The sequence below is a fragment of the Bacillus rossius genome, chromosome 7, assembly GCF_032445375.1.
Source record: "Bacillus rossius redtenbacheri isolate Brsri chromosome 7, Brsri_v3, whole genome shotgun sequence".
NCBI lineage: Eukaryota > Metazoa > Arthropoda > Insecta > Phasmatodea > Bacillidae > Bacillus > Bacillus rossius.
The window spans coordinates 50,134,880-50,162,540 of NC_086335.1; the positions used below are offsets into that span (position 1 = coordinate 50,134,880).

General features: G+C 33.9%; 1 protein-coding gene across 3 annotated transcripts; it reads left to right on the plus strand.

The window, feature by feature from the left end:
- The first annotated feature begins 131 nt into the window (after positions 1 to 131).
- On the plus strand, positions 132 to 12,489 carry LOC134533998 (malignant T-cell-amplified sequence 1 homolog). 3 transcript variants are annotated; one of them, XM_063371883.1, is made up of 6 exons: positions 132 to 309; positions 4,152 to 4,304; positions 7,066 to 7,166; positions 8,038 to 8,171; positions 9,139 to 9,206; positions 12,252 to 12,489. In XM_063371883.1, exons 1-6 carry the CDS (start codon positions 299 to 301, stop codon positions 12,331 to 12,333), a joined length of 549 nt encoding a protein of 182 aa, XP_063227953.1. In that variant the 5' UTR covers positions 132 to 298; the 3' UTR covers positions 12,334 to 12,489. The 3 variants fall into 3 exon arrangements, with proteins under 3 accessions (XP_063227953.1, XP_063227955.1, XP_063227952.1); XM_063371885.1 differs by having other exon boundaries at positions 149 to 520; XM_063371882.1 differs by lacking the exon at positions 132 to 309 and adding an exon at positions 1,703 to 1,752.
- The last annotated feature ends 15,172 nt before the right edge of the window (positions 12,490 to 27,661 follow it).

Here is a 27,661-nt window from a genome sequence, read left to right on the forward strand (position 1 = left end):
GATAGCATCAAAAGCAGAAATATTTTCTTTGTACCTCTTAAACTGTTAAATCAACTATGCTACTGACTAATACCGGATAGCTCTGTGCAGATGATTCTGAAAGTAGAAAATGGAAAGTGGCCTATGATCGGTGGTTTGCTCGTTTTTGTAATGAATATTTGGATTGGTAGCAGTGTACAACGACGAGAACTAAGAATTTGATACCGGCAACTGCAGATAAATCTACGCAAAAATTACAAGAAATCATTTTAGGACCTGTTAGAAATTCTTATGCACACTTCGTGAAAAAACTAAAATAATGTTTAAGAAGTAATTTTTTTAATTTATTAGTTTAACCTAAAAATATTTTGCGCATGTTTTTGTTATTAATTTATTTGCTGGTATTTTATATTAGTGCTGTTTAATGTGTGTAACCATATGGCAATGCAACATTGTGGATTGCAATTCTTTGACACATAACTTCATTTGCCAACAAGCTATTAAGTGTGGAAGAGGATATTAAGGCTTAGGATAGTTTTATGTATGTGATTCGAGGTTAGGTTTTTTATTGTGTAGTGAAGAGGCTTTTTTTTTAAAGAATAAAAAACTTTGTACCTTAGGTACAATTAGTGCAGTAAACAGTCTTGGTCCTGGCCGTATCGTACTGACATATAACATCCCTGTCTTTTTGAAAACCTTATGGTTATAAGAAAATTTGGTAATGCTGCAGAGTAGCAGCTTCTGTAAATATGGCAAATAACTTAAAAGAAAGGCTGGTTAGGTCAGCTGCATTAATACCACGTATTTAATATGTAATTGCCATGTAATACTAATTATTGAAGTAACTGACATAATGTAACCAAACTTTAAGTTTTTATTAATTACTCATCTTTTTACCCAGAAGCTTCTACTCTGAATGATTACCAAAAATTTTATTAACAAAATGCTCTAAAAAAGTTATAAAATTGGTTCACAAGGTATTTGTAGGCATCCTGTATTGAATATGCTGCAATGACTTTAAATAAATCATTATTTGAAGCATTCACATAGAAAGCTTAATATTTATACAGCAATTTTATTCTTTTGCATCTTACATTCGTTGCTAGGAGAGCCTTAGGTTTAATGCAGCCTAATTGTAATTATTTCAGCAGAGTGTGTCGTAACTACTTGGGCTACACCTTAGATTTCAAAGGCTGTTGCAATATAGACGATGATGTGGTTTTCTGCAATCTGTTTTAAAATCAGTCAACCTCAGACAAATTTTGAACTTGCAAATTTGGGATTAGGCGGAGTGCATTTTACATTTGACCGGTTTTCTTGTTTTAAAATAGATGAATACCCATAACGATTCACGTGTATTTACTTTGCAGAAATTATAAAATTTTACAGTGTTCAAATTAACACATTAAAACATTAAACAGTAAAGCACTGAAGCAAAACAAAATTATGAATATTTTAGGTATTGTATTAGACTATGCATGTATTCCTCAAACATGGCTCTTACTGAAAGCAATTTCATTGGATACAAATGCATACTAAGAGTAATACAGGGAAATTGGCGAAGGAATCTGCAATAGTTTAATATAAGGGATGATCCCAGCATTTGCCTATAGTGATTTTGGTAATCAAAAAAAAAAAAAAAAAAAAAAAATTAAGATGGCTAGACTGGGATTCTAACCTGGGTCTTTTCTAATGCAAATCCAGTGTTTCACTATTACACCATCTCTCGTGATACTAAATGTTGTTGACAATTAAGGTCATTCTTGCAGTGAGGTAATTAATATATATAGTCTATACCACAAACAGGTGAATTTTTTGACAGATTCATGTGAGTCATTAAGCTTGTCATTTCACACTGTTTCATAACATGAAAGTATCTATATGTAGTTTATTTTCCAAAGAACTTGGCTAGCCAAACGTTTACCAGTATTATTTTTTTTTAAACGATGCAAGAATATGAGATTTACAAACAACAAAAAAAAAAATTCCCTTTCCATCAAAGCTTACAGGTGCAGGTAGATTTCACAGTTCCTATTTTGTGTGGAAAATTCTAGATACCTTTGAAACACACAAAAAACTTACTAAACAAAAAATCCTTCAAAAAATTCGCCAACATTCAAAGTGTTTGATTAAGTATTTTTACATATTCCATGTAGTGAAAATGTTTTGAATTTTTTTCTGTTATTTGCATCCAGGTTTTCATAGAATCTTTAAACATTCTCAATAAGAACGACATGATGAAAAAACTTGAACTTGGCTTGGTGCAGGTAGTTGGGATCTGTACTGCGCTGCTAGTGAAAGCTCTGATGAAGATAACATAAACATTTTGTTCCATAGGCTAAGAATAAAAAATAATTTTAAAAATGTATTCACCCCTGGCAATGATTGCAATTAACAAAAAATGTTTTAGAACAGATATATTGGTAATGGAGTTAACATATTGTGTTCCAAACCCAATTTTGTCCATCCATAACAGTAGTAAATTGTCATATCAAAAATAATTTTTGATAAATTTTTTTAAAATAACTTATAATGATTTGATATACCATTGTAAGTTTTATAATAATTTAGAACAAATTTCATACTATGCCTTCTAATGGAGTTACAAATTTTTTTTGACCTACAAACATATTTCAACCTGCGAAGTAATATATGGTCGTGTAAAAACTGGTTTTGGATCAATGTTTTACATAAAGATTTACAATAAGTTTGAATGGATTTGATAGTATACAGTTGTACATAGTTAGAAAGTTATGAAATTTTTTGTTTCAAGCCCTGTATTTTCAACCTCTTGCAGAAATAGTTAATCTTACCAAAAATTTTCAGCCAAACGTTTTAGATAATGTTTGTAATAAATTGTAATGGTTTTGATAGTGTATGTATTATAGAGTTATGCTGTTTTTAGACCTTCAATCTGTTTTTTTCTTATTCTTGCAGCAATGGTTGGTTGAACCAAATTAATTTATCTAGGATTCATAAGGTTTACAAAATTTTCAATCAGACTGATTGTCTTGTCCTTCAACCCCTTATTTTCCCACCCCTTAGCAGTAATGGTTTCAATTCAAAAATTAATTCAGACAAAGTTTAAGATAATATTTTAAAAGTTTATAATAAATAAGAATGGATTTGATGCTTTAAGGAAGTTACGATTTTTTTAAAATTTATACTTTTACAATCCTTCACAGTAATAGTTTGTCTTATCAAACATTATTTCAGACTAAAGTTTAGATAATATTTAGACAGTTTGCAATAAATTGTAACAGATTTTTTTATCATGCCTACTAAGTGAGATATGAATTTTTTGTCTTTCAACTCGTTTCTCCACCCCATCACCCTGGAGTTAAGGTTGGTCGTATCAAAAATAAATTTAGGCAAAAGTTTTTGTGTTTACTCATATGCAAGGGAGGTAACAGGCATTTTTCTGTTATCCAGAAACCTTCCCCGTTTCGACTCCTTTGGTCCGATGTGTTCTTTTAACAAACTCGATCAAGATTGTTGTATTTATATATTTTGAGTATCAGTTTGAAAGTGATTTATGCAAAATTACCGCAGTTATTGTGTCCATAAAAAAGGTTTGTGTATGTATGTATGTACATTGTCATATATGTACTGTAGAAGAACAAGTCAAAAAGTGGCAAAATTCAATAAATTAACTTCATAAAATTTTTTAAACAATATTTTAGCTACTGAGACACTGTCAGAATAATGAAATTTTAATTCCTTAATTCCTTATCTACTTATTGAAATACTGACTAGGACATTTTTTTGAGTTATACTTTGCCCTTTATTAGGCAGATAGTCATTTAATCTCATTTTTGCTACTTTTTGACTTGGTCACTTTTGGCAGTATACCGACGATATATAATTTATGTTAACTTTGGAGATGACAATGGCTTTGGGGTTTTTAGGCCATGATACAAAGAAAAAATCTGTATAAATATTATCTGGAAGTGGCACTGTGGAAACTACTACATCAGGTAGCCTTTCTTTGAAATCTACCTAAGAAATGTTGGAAGTTACATGTTGGAAGAGTGCACTCATTCGGTGGGCTTTACCTTAAACTAATTAATTTCATTTAATGAAAACAGTTTGTTGTTTCCGCGGCCGGTAGGAGGGTTGGGGACGGGACCAGCTGGGCTGCCTCGGTGGCACGTGGCTTGTTCTGGTGGCAGGTTCGAGGAGAAGGAGAGCGTGTCCGGCGTGCAGCAGCTCAAGTCTTCCGTGCAGAAGGGAATCCGAACCAAGCTGGTGGACCAGTACCCTCACCTCGAGGGCTACGTGGACCTGGTCCTGCCCAAGAAGGACACGTACCGCATCGTCAAGTGGTCGGTGTTCCTTGTTGTGCAGAGTTACAGGCCTGGTGTAGCTGGCTGAAGTATCCGGAGTTGCCTGGGCTAGATGCATGACATAACGAACATCACTACCGAGAGTCAAGTCTGTAGGACGTGCACTTGAAAAACGGGAAATTAATGACACAAACTCGCTGTTTGTGTGTCTATGACCTACCTCCTATTATTTTCTATTATAAAACTTCCTTTGTCCCTTTTTCACTCCATTAGGGATGGAATTTCATAATTATATGTAGTCTGTCACACTCGGGCCCATAAACTATCTATATGAAAAAAAAACAACAAAAAAAACATGTCAATTTGTTGCTTGTTGCTGCGTGAAAGTAGGACGAACAGACAAACACACTTGTGCATTTATAATATAATTAGTGGGGTCTTTACCATCAAGTAGAGAAATATTAAATGAAATATTTGTACATAACTGCTATCAAAAGTACTTTGCCACTGGAATTGGAGTACCTTCATTTAACATTCGTACACTAACCAAAACCAATGTTATTTTTTACAGAATCATTACAAATTTAAAGTATGAAAGTCATTTTCCGTTATCAGTTAATTAAATAAAAGTGAAAAAAAATTATGACTAATTTAAATTACAATTTATTAGAGGGTCAAATAAATTGGTTAGTTGTTTATTCTATGTTGTGTTATTGTATAGTATCAAATTATCATGTCCTTTACACTGTTTCTGTAAATGTTATATTTTTTTATTTATTTTTTCCCGTATTATGTTTATGTCTTTGTTTTTATGTAATAGTATTTTTGTATTATACCTCTACTATCTAAGGCTACCAGCTGTAGGTAGACAAGTAACAAATCTTAAATAAAAATGATGACATACCTAGAAAAACCCACAAATTTTTGTACTTAATAATGAAAGTACTGTTTAAATTCAAAACCTCTTGTAGGGACCTGAACAGTAAATACTTAGAAGAAAAGTTCAGTAAGGTCTTTAATCTGGCACGATTGGGTACACAGTCGTACCAGATTAGCAATTTTGCCAGATTATTAAACTTGAACGTAGTTTTTAACGGGAATACCAAAGGTAAATATCGTGAGGGAACTCTTAAAAAAAAGGAAACACTGTACTGAAATAAAAACTGACAGAAATGATAAAACTCAGAGCGAACTAAAAACCCCGGCAGCGCAGTAATGCGACCTAGCAGCAAAATAAACAGCCAAAATACAACAGAATAAATACAAACATGAGTGATTTGATAGGCGACAGATTACAGAAGTTCCACTGGCTAGGTACTGAACTGCTAGTACATGCAAAACATCTTTTAAGGATCTGAGGTACTGTGCAAATATTGCTTTTTGTATTCGAATCAAATTTAAAATTTAATATCAAATTATTCTTAACCAGCAGATATTTTTCATATTGAATTTTAACATACATTGAACATTTTTTTTCACTCTTCACACTAGTCCAAGCAAAATTTATCCAAACGGCAGTTAAATTAAAAGAGAAAATTAAAAAAAAAAATAACCTTGCAATACATTTTCTTAAACCAATAAAATTCTAATTTTGAAAATTGTTGTGATGATTCAATGAATTATATACAAAAAAATATATGTGTTATTAGAAATAATCACAAATTATGTGTTACATGTAAAAAGAATATTGAAGGAAATTACTTAATTTTATTAATAAATAATCTTAAGTTTGTACGTACTAGTTACATTTTTCTTAATGAGTCCCTTTTATTGTAATGAATAATTAAACGTTATTTGATTTGAAATGTTGAATATCAAATTATGTATTCATAAATAAGTAATGAATATCAAATTATTCACAAATATGTATCAATTTTTTTTAAATACTTACAGGTTTACAGCATACTTTGTAATGAAGTGTCATTGAACTAGGAATTACTAGTTTAGTTTTGCAGATTTAACCTATAAAATGCCATCCAGAAATATTTAGATTGCACATGGGACATGGGTAATAACGTAATAAGGTTGCGCTATTTCTATGATCCTGACCAGTGGCCTTGCTTATTGCATGAAGGTGCATATATTTTTAACAATACATACATATTTTATTATTGAAGAGCTGACCTTGTCTTGTGGCATGTTGTATAATATGCCATTAACTACGTTATTACATTGTAGCTAAATAAGGGTTCTTTCTGATTTTTGTTAATTAGGATTAGCAACTACTATAGCAATTACCTACCTTTTTTTTTTTTCACGTATATGATAAAAAGTAATGTTCTATGTGAGAATGAATTAACTTGTGATTAAATTTCTATTACTGCTGTAGTTCAAAAACAGCTTAGCATTTCATGTTTATGCATGCATATTCGGTTGTAATATTTATTATTCAGTTCTAGCTGAGAATAATTTTTTTTTGTTTTTGCCCATGAAATCTGGAAAGAATAGAAATAATTTAAAGCTGATTTTTTTTTTTTTAGCAACCCTGTTCTGTAATGTTTGAGTGTGAGTTGTTATACTTTAAGTTTCCTGTCTCACAGATGAACTAAAGACTGAACTTTTTTTTTTATAATATACCATTCACTGAAGTGTTTTTTCTAGTTTGTTTGCTTTTGCTTATATTTTAGAGGACGTTATTTAAATGTAACAAGAAAGAATTTTTTTAAGCCCATATAAACTTTTTTTTATAATTATCCAGGATTTATATTTAACTGTCTAAACTAAATATTTTATGGTAAGAGAGGATGTAAAAGATGGACTTAGTCTATATTCTAACAGTTAATTTTGTTCTGTTCGGCAGCCATGACCACATAGAGATCCTGGCAAATAGTGCGGGTGAACTGCTTTTCTTCCGTCATAGGGAAGGCCCTTGGGTACCAACGTTACGTTTGCTTCACAAATGTGAGTTTTTGTTTTAATTTTTGTTTGATAATGATAATTTTATTGGTAGACTGTTGTGAGTGGTTCTATATATATTTTAACTCATTTGTAATTTTTCTGCATACAACACCATTATTTTGCAATACCAGCTAAGTCAGAAGGGTGGGGGGGGGGGGGGGAAGAGGGTTTTTTATTTCCAAACAACCTTTTTTTTAGGTTTAAACCAGGTTTTATTTATTACTTTAGTTATTTTGGTTCTCACCATGTTCAAATAAAAGCCACACAATATCCCGCTTTCTGCCACTCATGTTGAACAAGAAAAGTTATAATATCAAAGAACTGAAGTTCAGCTAATCTGCACATCTGACTGGAACTTAACCACAAAAAGGGTATTTCCCCAAAGGAGGAGGATTCTCCATAGAATGGGCATTTCCCACAGAAAGGGGATTTACAGTATCGTCGGGGATTTCCCACAGAATAGGAATCAACTATTTAATACTTTAAAATTTTAGAGTAGTATTTAGCTGGGTATGATTTACAACTTATTCTGATAATTTAAATGATAAGATCTTGATTATGACATAATTTTCTGTTCCTGTAAATCACGAGAAACATTAATGACCCAACTTTTGTTGTTATTAGAGTGTATTTAGACCTTTCATTAAAAAAAATTAAGATATTCTATTAAAAAAAAAATTATTTAAAAAACCATCTAGATTAAACCGTGTTTTAAACCATTGTGGGTTAAATCAGCCAAACCTGCAAGTCAGGCAAAACCTCTTTGTCAAATATTCCAAATTATTTCTACGTGCAGAGATAATTGAATCTTATTATTCAGTTAACCTTTGCCAACTGACTGAAGTGTGTGTAGCGCTACTGCCGTGTGTTTCAGACCCGTTCATCCTACCTTGGGAGCAGGTGGACAAAGGTGCTATAAGGTTTGTGCTCAGTGGGGCCAACATCATGTGCCCTGGCCTCACTTCGCCAGGAGCACAAATGAGTGCTGTAGTGAAGGGGACCATCGTTGTATCCTTTCAGTCTAATTCTTTATATTGTTTTCAGTATCATATCATGTAATTGATTTGTTCACTTTTATGCACTATTTGGCATGAGCGGATAAAAGCTGGATTTTTTTTTTTAATAATGCTCATACTTTAAAATATTTTGATTATAAAATTTTTTATTTTAGGAGAGTCCACTTGTGTACAAAACTAACATGGTTTTAATATAAAAAAATTCCATAAAAAAAAAAGCAAATTTAAAAACCTCCTATATATCTCAAGAAGATAAGAGCTTCAAACCCTATTTTTATTCATTTTAAAAATTTGGGGTAAATTGATGCTCAAAAATAAACCAAAAGTATTGTATGGAAAAACTCTTACACCGAAAAAGAAAAATTAAGGAAAAATATTTTCTAGTAAAATTATTTCATTTAGATACAGTATTATAAAACATTGGATACAACTTTTTTTTTTTTTAATTTTGTAGTAAAATATTTTTGTATTTTTTAATATTCACAAACATTATGGCATATTTTAATTAATTCTAAGTAATGTAAAATTGTGAATAAATTGATTTTTTACTTCTGTTTTATCCTAACACTGATTTACTTAATTGGTTTTTTTTTTACATATTGTTGATTATGAAAACTCCATTATTTAAATATACACTTTTAAAAGACTATTATGTTTGTGTTGTTCATACCGAAGGATTGACACATTCAATTATGAATTACAAAATTACTGAAATAAATTTTTTTAAATGTTTATAATTAATATTTTGTTCTGGCATACATTGCTATTATATTACTTGAAATATTAGGTGTTCAATCAAACCTCAAAAATATAATGGAACTGACTTACCGATCATTACAAATTTATGTAGTAGCTGTATGTACTTACTTCTACTTGTTTATTTTCTGAATTTAACAGCTTAGCAAAGCAGTTTTTTTTTGCTGGTGATCAATTAAATGACCTTAACTCTTGCTTACCAGGCAGTAATGGCTGAAGGCAAACAACATGCCTTAGCAGTTGGTGTTACTGCACTGTCAACAGAAGAAATGTAAGTTTTTGAACTTTCTGATGCGAGTTTGCCGTGATGGGAGGTTCCTTGTAAGCTGCCCTGATCACTAGTATGGAATGTTCCGTGCAAGTTTTAGTAGTCTGCTTGTTTCTTCCAAATAAATTTTGGTTTTGACTTAACTGTAAGGGAACTTAATATTGGAATACATATCTCTGGGACAGTATGTGCGGGAAGATGCGGGCGTCTGGCGTGTCAGAAGATAAGTGGGCTGCTCCCATCCTTCCTCCCGGTGAGCTTTCTTCAGGGGCGGTCCCAGGGCAGGGCAAGCCGGGTGGTCGCCCCGGGCCCCGCGCTTGTGCTTTTCATTTTAATTTTTGGTTTTCTTGGTCTAGTATGGATGTTACAAGAAAAAGGAAAATTTAATTTTTATTATCTTGAAACTTAATGTGGTGGTCAATACATACCTATTTCAATTCATGATTTCTTATTATAAAACACATTCAAAGATTTTATTCCCACGTATAATGATGTGATAATACTGGAAATTTGATCTTAAGCATTTATAAATCTGACCAAAAAATAAATAATCAGGAAAGACTATCAAAAGATCCTAAGATAATTAACAATACCATAGTCAAAATTCATTCCAGGTTGGGTTAAAAAGGATTTAAAGAGTAAATTTTTCAGATTTTCGGGGGGGAGGGCCTCCATAAAAGTAAACAGCCCAGGGCCCGGAAAGGTCTAGAGCCGCTACTGGCCTTGTTTATACATGTCAGCGCAACCGTGCTTTGTGAAAAAATGCCATCTTTCTGTACCTACCACATCCCCCCTTCCCCCTTCCACTTTGTCGACAGTGAGAGGGAATTCACTGACGAGCGTCCTTGGAGTTAGACGTGTAGAAAAATATTTTAATGAGAGTTTAGAGAAAAAGTAGTTCTATCAAGCATAAGATGGACTGGTTTAACAGTGTGATACCTAGTTATCAACAAGTATAGTGGGTTGAACAACCCAAGTAGTTAGATGGTATTGCACATGTCACACATGCTGGAGGTCTTCGGTTCGAGTATCCAGCGATAGAAGATGTACAGGACAGAGCTGTGAATAGAAATCAAATGGAGTATATAATGGAACAGAATGGATATTGACTATTTATTATGAACAGCTCATAGCTCCCTAAGTTAAGGCAGAGCCATAGAGTGATAAGTGCCAGGATCCACTGATCGGAATCTAGCACAATGAGATACGTGAACCCCTCTCTTACCTTCCCCCTACCATATCCTTACTCCCACCGGATTCTTTTCCTTCCAGAGTAATCTGGTGGTGTCAGAATCTTGATTAATTGAACCATTACTATATGGTATCAGAAGTTAGGCCCCTTAGGTCCACCAGAACCTTACATTATGTACAATTGTCTGTGGAAAATTTAGCCAATCACATGATCATTTGGTGATACCTAGTGATACAATATGTCGCCAATGTGATCAGTTTGTTTTTAAACACAGAAATGTGATCTGCTGAAAATATAATGTTCTTTTGCCAATTATTATTTTAATATTCATGTTGTATAAATAAAAAATTTGAATAGCAGATAAAATGAACTTGAAAGCATATATACAATGAAAGGATAGAAAATGACGTTATGATTTTCAGTGCTCAAACTTTGCTTCTTTGCAGTTTTCAAAATTTGAAACAATAGATAAGCATTTTAACATAGTGTTTTGGTTGTTCCGTATTGAAAAATAAATCATCTTAAATGTTATACGGTCAATACTCCCAGCAACAAATAACCACAAAAAAAATCAAGGTTGCCAACAATTTCATAAAGTTAAACAACTTTTAGGTTGTTAGGTTGCCTCTGAATACTACATTGTTCTCGGGTTTCCAAAGAAAATAAGAACGTTAGTTGTAGCATTAAGTTGTCACTCTTTATCTTCCTTGCTTTCTGATATATACAGCTCTTAAAATTTTTACTGCTTTTTTTTATGTACTTTAAAATTAAAATTATACCTGAAAATTCTTTTTAATGCAGCTGTTCTGTAAAGTTAAATAAAATTGTTAGAGCTGCTTTTGAGAACTTCAACACATACAAGAATTACTTGTTTAATAATATAAGATACCTATATCATAATCGCGTAATTTTTTTCTTGGTACTTAATTGTGCAATTGCTATGAATGATTTTTTTAGCATAGTATTAAAACCAATGTGAAAAATTAATGATTTAAGGTAAGTATACAGGATATCAGTTGTTATCTACATACATTTTGAGAATTCACTCATTACGTTTTTGTACATATAACATCTGAAACTAGTTTTGATAAAGTCTCACTTCAATATAATTTGACTTTAATTGGAAATAATGTGTTTTTATGTCGGAATTAGGAAAGTGTCGATAGTTCTAAATGCCTTTGAAAATGTGACTTTCATAGTAATATATCATTAAAGTTAATTGAAAAGTTAATTTCAGTCAAATTTTTTGTTACGTCTTAGGAATAAGACTCTCTGAGTGTGGTGTTTGTGTAATATAACAATAGAACCATAATATGATTGTTTAGCAATCACAGTTGTTGTTTGATTGCTACAGTACCCATACAGTAAAGAGCATAAGCAACAGTCGTGAAGAAAGTGGTTAATTTATGCATAATTTAATTTGTGATTTATATTGAAAACTGTGTGATTCTCAGCATTTTATAGTTTTAATCACAGAGAGTAACTAATCTTTAACCACTATTATACATCTTAGCTATATCATTGCTCTAAAGCATTCACAGTAGGTTTTGTCAGTTCAAAATATTTGGATGAAATATCAGAAAATTCTCTTTACGTATTATCATAGTTTTTTTTTTACATCATTATAAAAGTATTGATTTGAATCAGGCAGTAAGATTAAGTGTGCTGACAACTCGAGCAATTACTCCACCAAAGCTACCAAAAACCTTACTCAAACACGAAAAAAAAAAAACAATCACACAATAGTACAAACAACTAGCTTTAGCCAGGTCACCCAACCATATCTAGTTTCGGGTGTTTTGAAAAATTATTGCATTATCAGTTTGATTTTACCTGGGATTATTATTTTTTTCCAGAGCGAAGGTGAACAAAGGAATCGGAATAGAGAACTATCACTACCTGAATGATGGCCTCTGGCAGATGAAGCCGGTGAAGTAACACTACAGAGATGGTTTTGCCAGGTGCTGAAGTGAAGTCGCTGTTTACTTACTTCTGCCTCCATATGCTTCTATATTTTCTGAATGTAACAGTTTGTTAAAAACTTTTAATTGTGCCAGTGAATTTTGTATTAAATTATTATTTTTGCTGCACCAACTTTTTATTTTATTTTCATACTATTTCCTGCTTTCAGTTGATTTTGAGGGGACGAGATAGTAGCCGAAAGATGCCATCTTGAATCATAAAGTTTTTCCGTCATAACTATATGTTAGAGTTCTGTTATTGAGTGCTCCATGAAAGCAGAGAACACAAATTAATATATATTTGAGATTATAAGAGAGTGATTGTTGATAATGGTTTTACTGTTGAAATCTTTTGTAAAAATTAATTGAATGCTGGACCACCAATGATTTGATGAACGAATCTGATTGTTGTTTATTAAATTGTGTGTTATGCCTGAACAAGGTTAAATTTCTAATTGACTAAAATAAATTATTATGAACAAAGAAAACTATTTAATCCAAGATAGCGAAATTTGTTTTCTATCCCTTTTCATTTAGTTTTTTAATTGTGGATGAGACAAAAGAAAAGAGATGAAACTGTAGGTTATTTCATGTCTTGCTCAGCAAGTCCTGCTTCAGCCTCTATGTAGGTACTCTTTGACCACGTGCAAAAAACATAAACACAAGTTTTTACTAATTGTTTGGCTACAGAACAAATGGCAGAGTCATTATGATAGTAGTTTCAGGATCTAATTTTTATTTCAATGACTTTGCTTATCCTAATTTTATGCCAACCTTTTATTTTAATGTAACTATAATGTATGTAAGACGTATTTTAAATTGAGAACGTTATAAATATATTTCACTGAAAACAGTGTTCCTATATTGGCCACAACATATGCGCCAATGCATGGTTTATAAAAAAAGCCACAGATTACAGGTATTAATTATTAGGTGCGTTGGAATCCAAGCAGTACATTGAACATTCTCTAGTGGGAGATATGATTGCTATAGCTCAGTGAGCTACTGAAGTACATATAGTCTGATACAGATAATGCAATCTTTGAAGAATGGTTTAGAGTCCTCCACAGAACAGATGCTCCACAAACATTTTAAACAATTGTCTAGAGACACTAAATTATTTTAATTTGCTACACGTTATTTTTTTGGTATGATCATGAATAAAAATAGTAGGACTGGGAATTATAATATTTATTTAACCTTTGGCTTAAAATATTTAATTTCATTTTCAAACCATAATTCATCAAAATAACTAATGAAAACCTCCACCATCTTTGGTTCCTTGACTCGTGAGTTGAGCTGATTCAAGAGCAACGAAACAAGGGATCACCCACACAGAATTACAGCTTCAAAAACAAAATGAAATTAATTAATTCTGCAAGAAAAGTATTTATTACATGAATTATATTATCTTTACATTATTTTACATTATTGGTTGATTCTTTTCTTTTACATTATTCAAAATTTTATAAAACTGTATCTACATAATAAAAATCTAAAAGGTCCCAATGTTTACCCACTTAAAAAATTAAACTAGGTGACATTAGACTCTACTACAGTAAATAAGGTGAGTGAAGTAGACTTTTGGTATTCTGCATGCTCCACCGAAACACGTAGGTACTCCATTTGGTGTGGTATGTGTTTCGTTATGAACCACAAGAGATTCAGGGAGAAATAACATCATATGCATTGACTGTAAGGGGCTAAAGTGTTTATTTGCCCCACCTTCAAACCCCTCATTGTCTAGAGGGAGTTCAGCCCTTTTAAACTATTATTTATATGTTTTGACTTAATGAAAACTGACAACCTATCGAAAACTGTACTGTTTCTATATAAAATTACTTTCCCACCTACAGATAAAAAAAAAAAAATTCAATATGCAACTGTGTATACCTAAGATAACTCACATTATGTTGGGGAGGGGTCACAAGGTAATTAACGACTACGCAAGCTAATGAATGTCATCTGTACGTTGTATGACATATTACAATACAAACTGACCTTTGACTCCAGTATGCTTTGAAATGAGTGGCTTTATTTTTCTTTCCTTTCTTACTGCATAACCATAACGATCTTTTTTCTCCTGTTACTTTTCCCATTCATTCTTGAGAAAAAATCTTAACTATGCATACAAAGCCAACTATCGATTTAACAAGCGGTAAAAATTAAAGTCACTCAACTAATTCCCGCTTGCAGATAACCTCCGATTGACTCCGAGTGCACCGTCAAAAGCGCGGGCATGAGAATGATTGAAGTTTTCTCACGAAATAACTATTTTCCTGACTCTCAACATTTATTTCGTCGAGACCATGTGGCCTCGGCTGTAGCCACTCTCAGCGAAAGCAGATGCTTATCGCGCTACCAGACACCGCGAGGCGCCAGTCAGACGGAGCTGGTGGCAGATGAACATCCCCTATGCTCCCCACACCGCCGACTCCATTCGGCCGGCTGGAAAATATGCCGCGCGAGGGAGACACCTCCTGGCAAAATAAATGCGCGAAAATGCGTTTTTTTTTAAAGAAAACCCTGCGAGTTTTTCAGCTGTGACCAATCGTTACTAATATTATAAATGCGAAAGTAACTCTGTCTGTCTGTCTGTTGCGCTTTCACGCCAAAACTACTGAACCGATTTAAATGAAATTTGGTACACAGTCTAGAGCCTGAGAAAGGACATAGGCTACTTTTTAATGCGAAAGAAGGGTTGTAAGGGGTTGAAAATGGGGGGGGGGGGATGAAAAGTTGTATGTAAGTATCGTCATTTTTAGAGCTAGAAGCTTGAAACTTATTTTGTAGGCTGTTGATTTGATATAACATTGGCGTAGCTGTGTTCATAAAGTTGGGAGGGACAAATAATGATTTTTATGTCATGTAAACCCATTCCCCTCTTACTAAGACGGGGGGTCCGGGGGTCCTCCACCGGAAAATTTTGATTTTAAAAGTGCAAAATAGCACTTTTTAAGCAGTTTTTGTATCTAACCATTGGATACATCGATGTTAAAATTATTATTGTTTCCTTAAGATAAAATTTGAGAGTGAAGAAATTACAAATAAAGTTGGGCAGAATAATATTATAAAATAAAAATATTACGGTCTAGAAAGTTGGGGGGGGGGGGGGGACAGTCCCCTCCACCCAAAAATTTCAGGGGGACACGTCCCCCCTGTCCCCCCGGTTCCTACGCCCCTGCGATATAAATAAAATGACATTCAAAGTTTGTAAAAGTTTTATCACCAAGGGTGTAAAATAACAATAGGGAATAGGGGATGAAAGTTTGTATGGAAATATTTAAGATTTATGTGAATGTTTTATAAGTTTGCGACAAGAGACAAAATATTAGCGTAACATTTACGGAGTCATTACAAAATGTGAAACTGAAGTTAACGCGAGTAAGAAACTTGCCAAGCACCGCGCCGTACACAAAGACCGCTGTACGGTCGTTCGGTAGGGGGGAGCGCGGTGTGGCACCATAGATTGGCACGGCGCGGTGTAGGTGGGGAAATATGCAGACGCGTGAGGGCAGACGACTGTGCCACACGCAAGCGAATACTGATTTTTTCCGCTGCAAATTAATTATTATTCACTGCAAATTGATTACAATTCGATTTGCTTACACGATTTTTTGTTTATTTAATTAATGTTCTTCGTGAAATACAAATAACTTTTAGTTTTTGGGTTAGGTTATTAAATATTTTTTTCTTTAGTTGGGTCATTGTTTTGTTTATTTCATTCGTCAAAAGTAGATTAGGTACTTTCGAATTTAGTTAAATGTTATTACGCCATTATTATTTGTTGTAAATTTGAATATTAGCTGAGAACGGTAACTCCTTTTGTTTATTTTGTAATAACGAACAATCTCAGTACAATTTTTTTATAAGATTTTTGTTTGTTTTTGTGAATCATACATAAAATACCATTGTCATTAATTTTGTAGTTGGTTTGCGTGTGTATTTTCGTAATACGTAGTTTTCATAATCTTTTGCGTTCTTTATGTTCTTTAAAAGATTAAGTAAGTTTATTTTGCTTTGATTATGTTCTTAAGTTAAGTGTAAAAAGTTATAGTATAGAGATTTTGTTTATTTGGGTCAATACAAGTAGTTGAATACTAATTCATTTAGGTTTTTAAATATAATTTAGGTTCTTATAAAATTGAATAAATGTAAATAAGTTATTTTCGTAAGAGGAAGTTTTGTTTTCTGTGTTTATGGTCAAAAGTAGTCATGAGTGCCTTCCCATAAGTTGAGGCTGAAAGTTGGTGTTCCAGTCCTATTAATGATAAATCTTGACGCGCCAAGGCTATGTCTTGGTACACGGCTACAAATAACACATTTGTGGCACAACATTATAAAAGCTACAATCATGACTGGAATGGCAAAAGGATACTGATTTGCAATTTCAATTTAAAATAGTGCAGTGTCCCCTGAAAGCAGAATTTGCAATAACAATTAATAAAGCTCAAGGACATACGCTTAAAGTTGCAGGAGTTCATTTAGAAAAAAAAAAGTCTTTCCCATGGGCAACTCTATGTGGCATGCTCATGTGTATCAAATCCGCAAAATCTTTATGTTTTGGCTAAAGATGAGCACAGCTAGTGTATTTCTATATACCTTTTTAATCAGCTTTTTATACATTATCTGTGTTAATATTTATTTATTTTTATTATGAATTAAACACGAACCATAAAACAACTGTATAATCCATACATTCAGGAATATGTTTGGACGTGATAACGTCTTATAAATCGATGAACGCCGGCTGCACGCACGAAAAAGCATGACTCATTGTCACGTTACGCCTGAGCCGAGCGTGCAAGAACCGGCCAACCACCGCGCGAGAAAATCTTCTATAATATCAAATAGGTGTAGTGCGGGCTTTTAAAAACCAGCAATTAAAAAAATTTTATATGATGTTATCACGTAAAATTATCGTCCGTAAACCGACTTTACAGACAACCCCCCCTTTTTTTACCTATGTTTTAAACTTTAAACAAGCATTATAAAATTTTAAGACATGTTCGTTCATCCTTTCCTTATCAGCTCAAAAAAAAGTGATGGTTTTATCTGTTACGGGAAGCTGTACATTTTCTTAAACAAAAGCCCCTACAATCACGTCCTGTGCGAGAAACACTCATTGTTGTTTTGTGATAAAAAATAAAGCATGTTCTATGTTAACTAGTAGTGAATTATTTTTCACATCATAATAGCTTATTCATTACTTCTCACAATATAGCTTTGATGCATGGTCCCCACATTCGATAACGAGCTCTGGAACCAGGATCGGAGACGTCCCCCCCCCTCCCCCATTACAAAAATTTTTCAGTTACGTGCTACATTATAATTGCATGGTTATTTCTTACCTACATTATTTTTAGAATGTTATTTAACCAGAATATACAATTAGTATTAAGTCCAAAATAAGCTTTATTTATATAATATTCAATATGTTTTTATAGTATGTAAAAATTATAATAATTAAACATTTCAAAATAAACAAGGCTGGGCCCGGAACCCATTCAGGCCCGGGGACCATCCAGTCCCATCCTTGTGGGGGGCCATGATTTGATGGTACTATATAATGAAAGTTACTACCTAGTGGAGGGGGCCCAAAACTACTTCATATAACTAGGTCTCAGCCTCGGCAGTAAAGAGTTCCTCCCCTGTGCGCTTGACTGTGTTTTGCGAGGAAGGCCGCACTCTGCACTTGGACGGGTCGAGTCCGACGCAGGAAGCGGAACAGGGCTGAGGAGCCGAGCTGGGAGCTCGCCAACGCCGACCCCTGCCAACCTCGGCGCCACGGCGCCTTCGCTTGTTTCGCCCTGCAGTGTTCCCAACCCTCGCAAGTTCGTAAGCCCCGTGCTTTACTGCACCAGTCCATGATTCCACAGCGCGGGCTTGCGTTGTATCCCCTTGGAAAGGGTACCTTTCATAATTTTGGTGGCGTAGAAACTTTCCTCTCCTGTCCTCTCCTCTCTTCTATCCTCTCCTCTCTTGTCTCCTCTCCTCTCTTCTATCCTCTCCTCTCCTCTCCTCTCCTATCCTATCCTCTCCTCTCCTATCCTCTCTTCTATCCTCTCCTCTCCTCTCCTCTCCTATCCTCTCCTCTCCTATCCTCTCTTCTATCCTCTCCTCTCCTCTCCTCTCCTATCCTATCCTCTCCTATCCTCTCTTCTATCCTCTCCTCTCCTCTCCTCTCCTATCCTATCCTCTCCTCTCCTATCTTCTCTTCTATCCTCTCCTCTCCTCTCCTCTCCTCTCCTATCCTATCCTCTCTTCTATCCTCTCCTCTCCTCTCATCTCCTCTCCTCTCCTATCCTTAATAACCGAAATGACTGTGTCGAGGGGTAGACAAAAAGGTCCCGGGGTGTCGAGGCCTCGATCGCCGAGGGAATGATTTCGGCAGAGGGGTCGAAGTACCGAGTCGCAATTATTAAAGAGGATACGTATTGAAAACCAAACTGCGGAAAGTGATACCATTTCGTCCACAGCTTCTTGGGCAAGGGAGACCTTCATCTGTGAAATTATTTTAAATTATCAAAAATAACCATTAACGAAAAAAACCAAGAATGACGAAAAATTTCTGCATCTCGTGACCCAGTGTGCTGACGAGACTGCTACTTCTGTTTAACGTAACCCAACCTAATTTAACCTAACTTACCTAACCTAATATAACCTAAACTAACCTAATTTTAAAAATTATAATTGACATAATCTAACCTAACCTAACCTAACCTAACATAACCAAGAAATCGGAAAGGTTACTGTTCCAGTTTCTACCCAGCTACACTACCCTACTACCACGTGATACAATTCAGCCCCCCCCCCCCCCTTTTCCTGTTTCCATCACCATTGCTTTCGCATTTCCTCTCGAATAAATTAAGTTTCTCTAATCACGGGGGTTAAAAAAAGTTATTTAGTTGGCGTTTGATGTCAATAATTAATAACTGAAGTCAATGAAAACAACCCTTCACCCCGTTTTCCCCGTCTGTTTGGTAACAAGGAAGTTTAACGCTAATTCTTTGCTGATGAGCTATTAACACTCTCTTCCTGATGACATTTTCATGATTCTTCCTAGCGTGTTCCTTTCAAGCTATTAAAAAAAAATTCTGTCATCTGTCATTAGTATTTTTAATACTTTTACAGTTTAGTTTGCTAATTAATTACTAGCCAGAGTGTCTTCAAGTTTAGAGCAGACATCCACACCATAAACTATATACCTGTATGGTTCTTAAGGCGTTCCTTACGAAAAGTTATATATATATATATATATATATATATATATGTGTGTGTGTGTGTGTGTGTGTGTGTGTGTGTCCGTGCTCGTGCGTAAAAATCACAATTTATTAGTGCTCAGACTCATTCGTTTACAGGTACGTGTTGACAGCATGTCCCGTTTCAGATCATTATTTTATACTTACGGCCCACATGGTTAAACTCGTAGTCTTTTGAATGGCCAAATTTCAACAAACGAATATATTATATAATATATTGTACATACGTTTTTGCATAATTTGCTGGCAAAGTTGAATTTCTAACATTTTTTGTGTAATATGGTTAAGGAGAACCAAATTGAATAAATAACTCCTAATTTTTCTGTTTAAAGGCAATGATGGTGGATACTCCGTGATATGGTTTAAATAGTTTAAGAAAAAATTATTAAAGTTTATTCAGCCCTTGAAAATAATAATTATTTTAAACAATTTAAAAGGCTGGGTAAAATTAATTTTTTTTCTGGAAGAAACTAAACCGTATCCTATAGCATATTAGCCAGTAAAATTGACTTTAAATCTAAAAAGTTCCATTTTTAATTTCCGTTTTAGCCTATTCTCCTTATACATACTGCACGAAAACATTAAAAATGCGACTTTGCCAGCAAAGTATGCAATATAGGCAATATTTTTTTTTCTTCATTTTATGAATTTTCAGTTAGTTTAACCGTGTGGAACGTAAATATCAAATAATGGCCTGGAATAGGACATTATCTCTTAAGGTGAGATAATGATTCAAAAATAAGAATTAAGAATTAGTAGTTTACTTAAAATATGACTATATGCTTATTAGTGAAATGGTTTATGATCACATGTAGGAGTTTTGACGGGTCGTGTGTGAATCCAAACGTTGACTTAATAATACCCTTAATAATTATGGAAAGCACCATTTTCAGGAGTCCGCTTATGGAACTCAAACTAATGTTGGCTAAGCTTCCATAGAAGCGAAACCAACCTGTTTATCGTGAGCTCCAGCATTTTACGTCAACAAGACAGCCGAACTGGAGAGCTAGGCGACGGATCACAATTCGCCAGTGACTATCCAAGAATAAACCACCATGAACTATACCAGCTATGTCATCATTAAAATATAAACAATTATACGCTTTTTATATTTTTATTACTGTTACTCTAATTCAGATTTCGGAATAATCAACTTTATAATTTTTGTTAAATATTTAATCCTCTGGAATACGAATAACAACATAGTAATTTTAACGCAAAACACTAAAATCTTAAGGAAACAGCACATGTTTTCATATAGGCTTCTAGCTGATATTATGTTACGTTTGTCAGTTAACACAATAAAAGGCGAATGTGTGAAACTTGATTACACCAGCCAAATTTGGGAAAAGAAAGAACTTGATAAATATTGTTTATATTCAAAGCTATTACCTAACTGTGTGCTTGCTATACATGTATCTATGACGTATTTGTATATTGTAATTTTTAAATATTTTACTATCAAATTTTTAATAATTATATAAAAATAAAACTTAGCATACGTCCATCTGCAATAAATAAGCTTTATAACAGTGAGGGAATTCTTGAAATCGGTTCAGAAGTTGTCGAGTTTACTTCGGACAACAAACAATTTTCTTCAGCTCATCTGCATAGACAATCAAAGTTCTTCTGCGTCAGAAGAAAGAGCTTCATTTCAGTTATTAAATTATTCTGTAGTAAAGCTGTAGCACGTCTTGTGTACCACTTTAATTTCCTGGATGTCCCATGTGCTTTCGAGTTCCCGTGGAATTATTATCTCTCTCTATTATCTCCCCTCTGCCATATCTACACTAATAATAAAACTGTTGGAGGAGAAAAGTCTGTACATAGGATGAAACGATGAAAAATGTATTGCAAACAGCTATTTTCGTCATTGAGAACTCAAAAATATAGTTTTTAAAATTTTTTTGTTTTTCTGTTTGTTTGTTCGAGCATCAATCGAAAACTGCTGGAAGGATTTTGATGAAGTTTTCTTTAATAGAAAGCTCTTTGGCTAGCTTAGAAACTAGGCTATGTATAAATACATAATTCCACCCCTAAATGAGTTAAGGAGGGGTTAATATAGTTTAACGATAATTAATTATTTCTCTGAAACTAATTAAGCTTAAGAAAATATAATTTGTACTAATAATTAATATTCAAAAACTACCCACCATAATTTTTATATTATGCGAATTTCAAATCCCAAGAGGTAAAAAAAGGTAAGAATGTTTAAAAAGTTAATAATTATAACTCCGAATTTAATTAAGCGCAATGAATGATTTCGGGTACCAATAATAAACACAAAAAGTACAACAATTTTTATAGTTTTTGAAATTTAACCCTTAAAGGGTGAAAAGGGGGTGAGTATGTTTTAAAGATTAATCACTATAACTCCGTTTTTAATTAAGCGTAATGAAATATTTTGGGTACTAATAATAAAAATAAAAAATCTAAAAACAGTTTTTTTTGGTTTGTGAAATTCAACCCTTAAGGGGTGAAAAAGAAGGATGTTTTTAAGAATTTTATATATATATATAGGCCCTATATATATCATATTTAATTAAGCGTAATAAATGACCTTGAGTACAATAATAAACATACGAAAACTACTATCCACAGTATTTATATTTTTAGAAATTCCATCCTTAAGATGTATAAAAGGAGAAAGTTTTTAATATTAATAAACATACCTCCAAATTTAATAAAGCTTAGTAAGTGATATTGGGTACCAATAATAAACATACAGCTTGAAACCACAATAATTATTATATTTTGCGAAATTCAACCAATAATAAAAAAAGGTATGGAGGCTATATTTTGATTAATAATCATATCTCCGAGTTAAATTATCAAGCATAGTAAAATATTGTTCCTACCAATTTTTAAAGAGTTATGCTATGAAATCAATATTTTTTACATATGACAATTTATTCTGTCTACTTATTCAGTAAAAATGTTTGGAATTAATCTCATATTTTTTTTAATGGTAAGATTTTAGCAATACTTAGATATTGTGCGAGAGAAGCCGCAGGTTGTTAGCTAGTATATCTATAATATACGACTTCCCACCCCCTGAAGGTTCAAATTAATTCAAGTATGTAACCGCCATTTAAATATGAATTGTCAGGAGATGGTATATTTTGACGTGGTTAAGTCACTTTTTTTTATCTCAGCATCACCATATTGCAACACCTAAAAAATTACAGAAACGGTGCTTGACAACACCTAGTGATGGCTAATAAGTCGCTAAACACAGTAACTTCTTAGAATGCAATCCTCCAAAGCTGTTTCCACTAATCAAACACTAACTTTAACCAATGTGTTGGGAGTCCCGCAAACATGGCGACAGACCATAAACTGGAAAAAAATGCTGCTTCAAGCAGTGTCCATATAGTAATGCATGCATTGCCAGTGAGAAATAGCGGGATGTTTATCAAACATGTATTAAATAAAATAATTCTACTAGATGCCTTGTGGCGAGTCCACACACTATTTTTTTTTAAATATAATTTTTAGGAAGATTTCGCAGGACTACCTATTATAGCCGTGACCATGGTACAACTTCCAGACAATTCTTATATTGTTTTACGTTTTATGCTCCACAGACCCAAAAACCCTCGTCAACTCAACACATTTTTATGGACACAATAACTGCCGTAATTTTTCACAAATCACTTCCAAACTGATAGATAAAATATAATAATAGAAAATCTCGGTCGAGTTCGTTTATGAGCAAAATCAAACAGAAGGTTGAATGTAATTTTGGTGCGGCTAACCATAAATGCAAGGGGTGGAAAAACACAAGGGTTGGAGGACAAAAAAAAGTTATCATAACACCCATAGTAGGCACACCATTGAATCCATTCAAATTGTTTTCAAATCTTGTAAGTTTTATCTAAAGCTTTTGTGTGATACAATTTTTGATAAGATGAACGAATGTTCCAAGGGGTTAGATATACAGAGGTAGAATTAAAACTATGTAATTATTATTATTATTATTATCGTACCATGTACCCCATTAAACCCATTTTTATTTATTGTAAAACCTTAACGTAGGTATTATCTACAACATTCATGTTAAATAATTTTTAATACTTTTTTAACACTTCATTCAATAAAACAATCCAGACGCACAGTGTTCCATCTTAAATACTTTATCTATAATTTACAGTAAAAATGTTGTTCACCTGCAACTTCAAAGACTTGGGAACCACTCTGGACCATAAGTCGCGTGGAAAAATTTAATTTAATTTTGTCGTAATGAACCTGCAACCGACGTTTATCGGCATAATTCCGACTCACTCTTTATGTACAACATGTATAGAGTTCTCAGGGGGAGTACGTTTTGTCATTACCATTTCACATTTACGGTTTTGGAAGTGCAAGCGCGCACCCATAAGCGAGAGGTATTCACATCCATTTTCATGTATATGTTTCTGGCTCTCTAGCCGTACACGCTTACATGCGACCCCGTGGTGGGGTCTCTCTGTGCGATGTTTCCTGAGCGCGACTTCTAGGTGTCACTCCGCCACGTCTAGTACATAATGCACGGCCGAAGATTCAGAGGCGTAAATTTAGTTAACGTCGGTCGTCGGCAACGGACAAATCCCCAGGGGCACAAATTCCGCCGCAGAAGAGCGCGAATATCGCACGTAGTTAGGGAACAGACAGCTTCTATCTTTACGGCGCAGTAAAACGGAATGGTCGCCGCACGAAGTTCCCCGAGGGAGACTCCGCCAGGGGTAGGGGTGAGGGGGGGATTGTAGGGGAGACGAGTGTCCTACCCTGCTTCCCCTACAGATATCCGCTCCCACGCCGTTCCGCCGAGTAGAGACAAGCTCGCTCTATTAATCAGATCCGGGCTGGTTGAACTGCCGTAGCCGCGCTCCACAAAACCCCACCCCTCGGGCCGCAGACTCCGCCGACTATAGCGCATCTCATCCTTGGATTGCAGCGTGCATTCAAATGGGCATTTAATTTTCCCTTCGTGTAAGCGTGCTCTGTTGCCAGATGCACGCCATAGAGTGCCAAATTTTCAGATACAACTTTTTAATGTAATGGATATTGGTTTAATGTATCGGAAAAAATTGTACTTTGTACGGTAAAATTTGGAATGAAAATCTTGGACATATACTTTCCTGGTGTATTTAATCAAGAGCATCATCTGACAATTTCATTTTATTTTTTATTTTTGAGATGTAAATAAAATACGTCATCTTGGTTTCAACTGTTTTATTAACTTTTTTTTAATATTTTTGAATTCGAATAAGTTTGGCGCTTTCAGCATTGCACATTTCGTGGAAATAGAGATTGGCTTTTACAAATAGTTTCTCCTGTGAAATAATAATTAGTGTTTAAAATTTAATTTTTTTCTGTCAGAATAAATACAATTGTACTCAAAAATACTGCCAGTAGACGCCATTTTATGGCCTTAGAAATATCAAGAAATATTACAATAAAACATTTATTAAAACACTATGATTAACGATGGCATACGAAATAAGACTGAGTGGAAGTCGAAACTCTTCTTCAGATACTCGTTCAGTAGCTGGAAAAATATCAGTGTGTTTAAAAGTATATATAAAAAATTCATAACGAATTTAAAAGTAGTATAAGTTACGATACAAAACTTAAGCAATAACAGTAAGAATTAGTCTTGTTCTTAAAATATGACTCTGCATATACTCTTATACACGTAATCATATTTTAATGAATGAACAAATTCTTACCGTCAGCTAATTCTTAAATATTCAGCGTAACCTATCCTTTTCATTATTATTTTAATTTATTAAAATAATAAAATTGTTTTTGACATAGACTATGTTCGCTGAGGGGTGCAAGCCGACATGATAAAGTGCCTGTAAAAATGCCTCAGTTAACAAGCTATTTGTCCGCTGAGCGTCGTGATGTCACTAGATCAGCGAGTGTCAACTGTACACGGAGTGTGGAAATTGTTATTGTTATTATTATTATTTTGAATTTCGTGTTGCAATTTATCACCGAGACTTCAACGCTCATTCATAACCAAATAATGTCAAGCGAGTAACGAGAAAAAGGTAGATCGGCTCTTCAGCTTAACTCGCTGTGGTCAAGCGAGTGGCGAGTAAGCAAGTCAAGCATTACTCCGTCGAGAGATTTTGTCCAGCTTGTGGACTCACTCGATGTAACTAACGCATAACGTAACAAATTTTCATCAAGTAAGCTGTCGCAAAGTTTTATTTGCTATAACTATTTTTTTTCAAGGTAACCTGTAGCAAACCTTTTCCTTTCACATTTACTCCATAAGGTCACCGAAGGAGAGATATTTGTTTTGTTCGATAGGGTTTTACTTCGCACTGTCATGTGCAGATGCTTCTAAAACATATTTTCGTATATGATTTTAAGTTAATTCATAATTTAACCACATTGAATTGTTAATAAAATAATTTTTTTTGAAACCAAACAAGCCTTTAATTAATGTTTTTTATGAACTTAATGGCGTAGCAAGCAGGGGCTACTGAAAGCATGAAATAAGGAGGTTTACAGTTTTGAATAAACCGTTCATATGTAACCTTCGTCTTAAAAATGTACGTTTTTGTAATATAATTCATGAATCAATAAAAATTAGGGTTTTCCCCAAAAACAGGAAAATCTCAGGTTCTCGTGATTATGGGAAAACCTAATTTTTTTTTATCGATTTGATGAATGTTATACTAAAAATAAATGCATACGAACGATTCATTCAAAAGTGTATACGACATGATTTCATGAATACATGGCAGAACTGATATAAAACGTTTGTTTTAATTTCATGACAATAATTTTATAAGCAATTAAATCTATACTAATATTATAAAGCTGAAGAGTTTGTTTGTTTGTTTGTTTGTTTGTTTGAACGCGCTAATCTCAGGAACCACTGGTCCGATTTGAAAAATTCTTTCAGTGTTGGATAGTACATTTATCGAGGAAGGCTATAGGCTATATTATATTATCAATTACATTAGGGATCCTTACTAAAAGTCCAATTTAGAATAAAATGCGTTGGAGGGGGTTAGATACAACATGCAGTGCACGTACGAAGTGTGTGTTGACAATGCCGCAGGCGCTAGAAGTTTATTTCCTATTGCCTATTAACATTGTTGCCACGCACTATATGCCTTATCATTCTTAATTTTCCCATACAAGTAAAAACACCCTTGTGATATTAACAACGAAGCAATCAGTACCCTCATAAGAGTTCAATTAGTATTTAAATACTTTTTATCACTTTAAATCGCAAACCTAAACTATTGTTTTTTCTCCTCTCTCTGTGTTTAATTTTTTTTTCTTTTACTAGAATTATTTTTATTATTTTTAATTAATTTTCATTTTTCGGACCATCAATAATTTTCCTTTCCCGTTACAATTCTGGCAAGGACTTGTACTATATATAATTTCAAAATTCCATCGCTTAGGGAGTTTAAAAGGGGTAAATTCTGTTTTATAATAACACATCATAGAAGGTAAGTCATAGGGTTTGTGTCATTTCTCTATGTCCGCCACACGGTCATATACGTCCTATCCTTCTCCTTGGCTAAACCCATCCGAGTGAATCTCGCGGCTGCTAGCGAACTAAAGGTGCTAATAACAGTTTAGTTTAAAACTTCGTCATAGATGGCATTTCCTTTAATTTGTAACACGTTTTGTGCGTCCGTTACGTCACCTGCCTTCACATAAAACGAAGCTGAAAATTGGTGTCCCGGTTTTGCTGATGCGTAGTTTTGATGCACCGAGATTGTGCAATCAATGGGACTTTAAAATCAAAATTTCCAGCTTTAAAAGTGTATGTCACATAAATTTGAAACTCGGTAGTGACGTTCCTTATATTATGATGTGTTTAGCCGGGGAAACGCCGAGTACTTCAGCTAGTTTGGTAATATTTGGAACTTGTTCTAAATGATGTGCAAAAACTCGATTAATTTGAAGCAAAATAATTTAGAATGCTGTCCCTTGGAGACAAACGGGACCTCGGTGGTTTCGGTGCTTGTGAACTGGTTCCCCGCAGAAAGATCGAACCCGCGACCCTCGCCGCTGGAGCAGTCA

What these genes read in the sequence shown, in the direction of transcription:
- LOC134533998 (XM_063371882.1), top strand. Translation starts at nt 1,718, where the DNA reads ATGTTGTTGACAATTAAGGTCATTCTTGCAGTGAG. An exon ending in AAGGTCATTCTTGCAGTGAG is followed by an intron (nt 1,753 to 4,151) that starts GTAATTAATATA and finishes TTCTGGTGGCAG; the next exon opens with GTTCGAGGAGAAGGAGAGCG. An exon ending in TAGTGAAGGGGACCATCGTT is followed by an intron (nt 8,172 to 9,138) that starts GTATCCTTTCAG and finishes CTTGCTTACCAG; the next exon opens with GCAGTAATGGCTGAAGGCAA.